At 40.5% G+C, this 7,359-nt stretch overlaps 1 protein-coding gene across 1 annotated transcript in view; it reads right to left on the reverse strand.

The window, feature by feature from the left end:
* prex2 (phosphatidylinositol-3,4,5-trisphosphate-dependent Rac exchange factor 2) overlaps positions 1 to 7,359 on the reverse strand; it is a 105,735-nt gene that overhangs the window by 21,068 nt on the left and 77,308 nt on the right. The window contains exons 32-35 of the mRNA XM_060861238.1: positions 4,993 to 5,195; positions 3,198 to 3,300; positions 2,939 to 3,082; positions 2,719 to 2,833 (exon numbers count right to left, since the gene is read on the reverse strand). Coding sequence (XP_060717221.1) covers positions 2,719 to 2,833; positions 2,939 to 3,082; positions 3,198 to 3,300; positions 4,993 to 5,195 — 565 coding nt within the window. The remainder of the gene's footprint in view (positions 1 to 2,718; positions 2,834 to 2,938; positions 3,083 to 3,197; positions 3,301 to 4,992; positions 5,196 to 7,359) is intronic.

The following is a 7,359-nucleotide window of genomic DNA, read 5'->3' on the forward strand; positions in this document are numbered from 1 at the left end:
AGATCTGGGTAAGATTTAACGCAACAACCAATAAGAAAAAAACATATTCATTAAAGAGGGTATTTTTGATGGTCGGTTTGAACAAAAGCTCAACACGAAACAGCTTGTCTCTGGACGGGACATTGTCCTCAATCATGACCCTAAAAATGTCTGGGCATGAGCCGAACTGTTTTATATGGGAGCAACATTACAAATGATAAAGGAGTCCAAAAAGGCAACAAACACTTACAACACCAGTCATAATCTCTCTCACACACACACACACACACAAATTAATAAATGGAAATTAAACAAATACTTTGTGATCAGTGATCCTTACCAAACACAGTGATCCTTACCAAACACAACAACTCCCCCATTATTGTTTTTTTTTTTTGGAGATGTCACGCTTGCCTGTCTTCAAAACTTGAGAGCCCTGCATTGTTCCAAACTTATAGTTAACTTGTATGTTAACTATGTATAATCCAAAACTGAACTAGCTTGCTAATTTTACAAACTAAGGTACAAAACTTTATTAGCTAGCTCGAAGTGAAAGGTCGAAGTGAAAATTAAAGGAGTGAAAATGCGCTTATTTGAGCAAGATCACAAGAGTTCGGTTTTAATGCCGCCGAGTACAATTATTCCAACTTCTGCTAATGATACACGGTTTGAGTCCATGTTAGACTTCCACATCCACATCTGATCTTAACTAGACTCGGGACATGCGTGTCATAAATAAAACAGTTATAAGAAAACCATCAGTGACGTGAACGTTCTTAAATTCTCCTCGCAGACATCATCGATGTTTCTGGCGTTTTTTTTTTAATTCACTCTTATATAACAGAACATTTGAATGTATTTATCCATCTCTTCAATCTGCTCTCACTTATCATGGAGTCAATCCATTTATTCTAATGTGTGCTTAAAATACCACAGTGTACTGTATATCCGCTCAATATGTACAGTATGGTGTGTATACAGTACACTGACAGCTGGAGTTATTACAGGAGAACAAAGTGACTTTCCAAATATCACGACGCAGCAGAAAACAGAAAACAGCTCAGCAACATCTGCTGAAGAGCAATAAAATGTAAAGAAATAAATAAGGTTTAAACAAGACAAGGCGATATTTCTTTACTACAGAAAGCTCTATAGACTCTTTATCATATTCACAGCAATATCTTTCAGAGTACTGAGCTGTTATCCTGGGCCAGGTACACATATGACAGGCTCATGCGTGCGCACACACACACACACACACACACACACACACACACACACCATATGTTCACATAGCAGGTACGAGTAGTTCATGTATCCCATCAGGAAACCTTACTGAGCTCAGCAATTTGTAACTGATTTATGTGGAGTTTGTGCATCTTCTGCTCTCCAGCTGTTCGGAGTCCCATGAGACGAGCGAATCAAAGAGAAAAGGAGAGAGCTCATAAATCCTGGAGAGAAGCTGCCACTGCTGGAGCATTCAATGTTAATGTTAACAAAAAGAAAAAAGAAAATTCAGGTTCATTAATCTCTAGGTTAAGGCTTTGGGGGAAAGGTACAAAGGAGAAATGTTCGTATGTTCTAGAAGGATAAGGACGTGATGCGCATTTTGGCCATGTCTCATACAGCGGAACTGACACAGCCTCCTTTCACGGATCTGACACACACAGAAGCCACACCTCCTTAACTAGGAATAACACAAGAGATCTGATGGCACAGAGGACATACCTCCTTCTTTGGGAATAAAACAGAGGCCACACCTCCTTCACTTGGAATAAAACAGAGGCCACACCTCCTTCATTTGGAATAAAACAGAGGCCACACCTCCTTCATTTGGAATAAAACAGAGGCCACACTTCCTTCATAGTGATTAACACAGAGGCCACACCTCCTTCACTGGGAAAAACAGAGAGGCCACACCTCCTTCACTGGGACTAACACAGAGGCCACACTTCCTTCATAGTGATTAACACAGAGGCCACACCTCCTTCACTGGGACTAACACAGAGGCCACACTTCCTTCATAGTGATTAACACAGAGGCCACACCTCCTTCACTGGGAAAAACACAGGCCACACCCTCTTCACTGGGACTAACACAGAGGTCACACCTCCTTCACTGGGACTAACACAGAGGTCACACCTCCTTCACTGGGACTAACACAGAGGCCACACCTCCTTCATGGTGATTAACACAGCGGCCACACCTCCTTCACTGGGAAAAACACAGAGGCCACACCTCCTTCACTGGGACTAACACAGAGGCCACACCTCCTTCACTGGGACTAACACAGAGGCCACACCTCCTTCACTGGGACTAACATAGAGGCCACACCACCTTCATTGGGACACATTTACATAATTAGCTATCTCTTGATTATTATCTATATAAAAAAATGGCGCTTCCAGCATGTTTATGTTAAAGTGTTTAAAAATTTGTAGTCAGGCAGCACACAAAGCCATGACCCATGACAAGATGTAAGCTCAAGATGTAATTACAAGAAAGGCAACAGCCAGTGAATCTGCCATGTAAACGATTCAAATGATTTTTGCTGTGAATATAAACAGCATTGATATGCAGACGACACTGTGACTGTTTGCTCCGTGTCTGGAAAAAAACAGGAAGACGTGTGTATATCCATGCCAACATCATAAAAAGAGGCATTTTCTCAACTTAACATGGAGTGACTAGGCTGCTTTTATCTAAAACATTGTGAGAGAGAAGACATGAAGTCCTTACCTGAGTCTCTTATAGTACTGTTTGACCTTCTCAAGTGAGGTGGCATTGATCTGAGCCTGGTGTTCCTCCACTGAGACACTGTCCCTGTAGTAATAACCCTCCATGCTCTCCAGTGCTACAGAAAAGAAAACAGTGTCAAAGTAATCAGGCAAATAAATGAATAGAAAATACACACACACACACACACAAACACAAACACACACACACACACAGAGCATACCCTGAGTGAATAGGACAGGGTGGATCCTGAATCCGTCACCGTGTCTTAGTCTCTGAGGCAACTGCTCGAAATAAAAACCCTCTAGATAGAAATACACCTTCATGGCCTGCCTTGTGCCTTCCACCTGGTAGCTGATTGGCATGTCTGCGCACACACACACACACACACACACACACATGCACACATACACGTATATCACACAAGAGAGTAAGCACTGATCAGGTTCATGTTTAAAAGCGTACACCGGTACAGCACTCACTCGCAACAAACGGCTCTCCATCCATGCGTCTGAAATGGAACGTGACCTTCTCCAGGTCCATCAGTGCCACCTGTGTGTCTTCCAGCATGGCCTGCTCATCAGTCTGAAAGAACCATATGCATGTGAGTGTTGCCGTGTGTGTGTGTGTGTGTGTGTGTGTGTGTGTGTGTGAGAGGTTTTATATTATCTAATGCCCCTTTTCCACCAAGGCAGTTTGAGTGCTGGTTCGGAGCCAGAGCCTAATTTAGAACCAGTTCTTTCTTTTTCGACAGCCAAAGCACCGGCTCTGAACCAGGAAAAGTGGTTCTTAAGTAGCACCAAAACATTGTTGGTCTAGACTTAAGAACCGCTTGCGTTAGGGGCTGTGGGCGGAGCTACTGTTAGCGCCTGGGGGCGGGGCTACTGTTAGTGCATTTGATAATGTACCTTAAGTATACTAATGTTTAATACACTTTTACTTTACCGCAATATGATACATTATCATCACACACAATAGTAAGTAGCTACATACTAAGGCTAAGTTTTTTCTGTGTTAATGATAAAATAACGTTATGTACTTTCTCGATAACAACCTCCGTTTATACAGATTACATGGAGCTGCACGTACAAGTTGGATTCGCCGCGTTTGGGTGTTAATGTAAGTTCACAAAGCCATGAGCAGTAACAGTAAAGCAACATCCACCATTGTTGATGTTGTGTTTGCCGCTGCTGTGCTAACGTTGCTGGGACACGTGACACGTATACAGTGACGTCAGACTCGGCTCTGTGACGGCTCTCTAACCGGTGGAAAGGCAAACCGGTTCTTAGAAGGTTCGCCAGTGGAACCAACTTTGAACCAGCACCAGTGCTAGCTCTGAACCAGCACCCGGTTCTTTTTGGTGGAAAAGGGGTATAAAAGACCTCTCATCTTGTAACATCATTTCTGAAAACGCTGGTGTTTTCCAGAACAGATATTTGCAGTGAACATGGACTTGCAGAAGAGTGCAGTTGGATTATCAATCATTTGTGGCCACTATTAAACCAGTAGCTTTAGCCGTTTCTGCTTCACAGCCTGAGAGCTTTCCTTCCCAAGGTCCTCTCTGAGCATCTAAAGGATTCTGAAAGCAGCATTAAACAGGCTTTAGGAAAAGATTTCCAAAAACCTCTTCTTCCTGTACATGCTACAGCAGATAAGAGGGAAAAGCCTGTACTGTAGAGAATTCCAATTTTTCAGACCAGTTCTGGGAGCAGATCTGGGGAGAGAGTGATCTCCAGCTCACAAATCACCATAGAGTGACGGTGATGGACTCATGAATCTGGAGGAACAGACTACAAAGACGTTATGATGGACTTGTATCTGAGGCTGCTTCTAGAGTGTTTGGTGATGTTTGCTTTTGACACTACTGACACCTCATGACTTAAATTAATGGTACCTCAAGAATGTAGGTCATTGAACCATAATATGGCCTCAGAAAGTCCACGCCTTGTGCGAAATAACCCTAAAGCATCTGAGAAGAGTAAAAGCTGATAAAAAGGCGAGAAGACACCATGAAATGAACATCCATCAGTGTGACTAGAACCAGCCCAAATCCAAAGCTCAGTAATATCAGCTTTCGGGTCTGTTCTCAGATTCAGCTCAGATGTGCACAACTATCAAGGGAAGTGACCGAGCTCGATCTGATCCTTCTTAATCCGATCCCGACTCTGAAATGTCATCCAAAACAAACCACAGCTGCTGTGCTAAATACGGATGTCTCCTGTGAGCCATGTTCTCTAACACACACACACACACACACACACACACACACAAACTCACCAGGTTGGGTGAAAGCAGGGACTGGAAGTGTAGCAGCAGCCCAGTGTGAGAGATCTGCTCCAGCCAGCGGCGACTCTCCTGAGCTTCACTCTCACCACCGAGCACCCGATTCAACACGGCCAGCAAGTGTTCAGCAAAACTACACACTGCTCCCACCAGACTCTGACTGAACACCATGTCTCTCCTCAACTGGATCTCAGAGTCTAACAGACAAAGAGAAAAAGGACACAACAAAGAATTAATCCGATTTAGTTTGATAGACACGTAGATTTTATACTGCAGGGGATACAAAAGGGGGAAAAGAGAGAAAGATAGATGCAAGAAAGATGCAAAGAGAATACAACAGAAGAAGAGAGGAAGAGATAAATGTAGACTTAGAATAAGGTTAATTTTTTATTTATTTATTTTTGCTTTCTTGTATTTATTTGATTGCATTTGTAATTATTTAATTGTTAATTCATGTATTAATTATTATTCATTCATTCATTCATTCATCTTCTACCGCTTATCCGAACTACCTCGGGTCACGGGGAGCCTGTGCCTATCTCAGGCGTCATTGGGCATCAAGGCAGGATACACCCTGGACAGAGTGCCAACCCATCACAGGGCACACACACACACACACTCTCATTCACTCACACAATCACACACTACGGACAATTTTCCAGAGATGCCAATCAACCTACCATGCATGTCTTTGGACCGGGGGAGGAAACCGGAGTACCCGGAGGAAACCCCTGAGACACGGGGAGAACACGGCACACACACAAAGTGGAGGCGGGAATCGAAACCCCAACCCTGGAGGTGTGAGGCGAACGTGCTAACCACTAAGCCACTGTGCCCCCCTATTAATTATTATAATGTTTAAAATATTCTTTTGTTTGTTTAAATGAATTAATTTCAATTCATTGATGAATTAAACATTTAAGGTTTTTTTTTGATGTATTTATTAATAAAACGTGTACTGGAAACAAACTAGTGAAAGAGAGAAACTACAGAGCGACAGATTAACCAACGAGTCAAGGGATAGAGAGATATGAAGAGACAACTGCGAGAAATAAAAGCAGACGTGAGACAGAATGAGACGATTAAAAAAGAAGACAGAGAGGAGAAAAGGGGTGGGGGAGGTGGGTTTGGTTAGCAAAACATCACAATGAGATGAGAAACAGAAGGAAGGATCATTAGGTTAAAGCGTCTGTGCAACATCCTGCAGTTCATCCACATTTTTTTTGTTCTATTTATTTATCATAACTAAAAATCCATTTAAATGTCAAAACGTTGACCCTGCAAATGATGTCATTCTTTGCTCAAAACCAAAGCGATTAAAAACAAATTAAAAAGAATTTATAACACGGCGTCCAAAAATATATAAATATATAAATATAATCGGAGCTTTTCAAACCAATTTTCACGCAAATGTTGGTTTAGTGTTTAATTCATTATTTCCTATCCAGGGTCAGTGATCTGAAAGTAATGTGCTGTCATGATAATTATCACCTCATCAGCTTGACAAGTCAGAAAAAACAGGCAAGTGGTTCATACAGTATCATGAACGAGACATCTTCATGATACACAACGTGTATAACAATATATGGGTTTGCTAATAAATGGAGAACAAAACAGTAGTGTTACATAAAAAAAAAGTGTTGATACTTAAATTTCCATCAGTTTTTTTTTATATATTAAATAAAATATTTTTTAAAATGATATAAAAATGCTGCAAAATATATACAATTATATAAACAAATAATAATAAAAAAAAATCATAAATAAAAAAAAATAAATCATAAATAAAAAAAATTCTTATTTTATTTTTATTTGATATTAAATATTTAAAAAAAAATCAGTTTAAAAAATATTGAAAAAATGTAAGTCAGTTTGAACTAATTAAAATAATTTTAAATTCTAATATCACAATAGCTACTGTATGATATCTCAGTAAAGAGGATTTTCATGATATTGATATTTTATCCATTCGTATCGCCTGTCCTTGCATCCCAGAACATAATGTAGTTTAACAAATCAAGCTTCTGTGGTGTCAAAAGAATAAAACACTTCACAATTTGAACATAACCAACTTAAGCAGGATCAGTAACTCTGCCTCACACATTATGCTGCATCGTTCATTATGTTCCTATAGCAACACGTCTGTCGTCTTTCATCCTTTGCTTGTCGGACAACCCGTATAGTCATTTCTTTCGTATTGACATCATACGAGTGTTTAAAATTTAGAATGAAGACAACTACTATATGAATAAAAACATATTTCCACATTCCTTCTGTCTCCTACGTTCTCATCGTATTAAATGATTGAACAAGTTAAATTTCATTGATGCCTTCCTCAGATGTAAAAGCAGCTCTGAAGTG

Source organism: Tachysurus vachellii, chromosome 25 (genome assembly GCF_030014155.1).
Source record: "Tachysurus vachellii isolate PV-2020 chromosome 25, HZAU_Pvac_v1, whole genome shotgun sequence".
NCBI classification, from domain to species: Eukaryota; Metazoa; Chordata; class Actinopteri; order Siluriformes; family Bagridae; genus Tachysurus; species Tachysurus vachellii.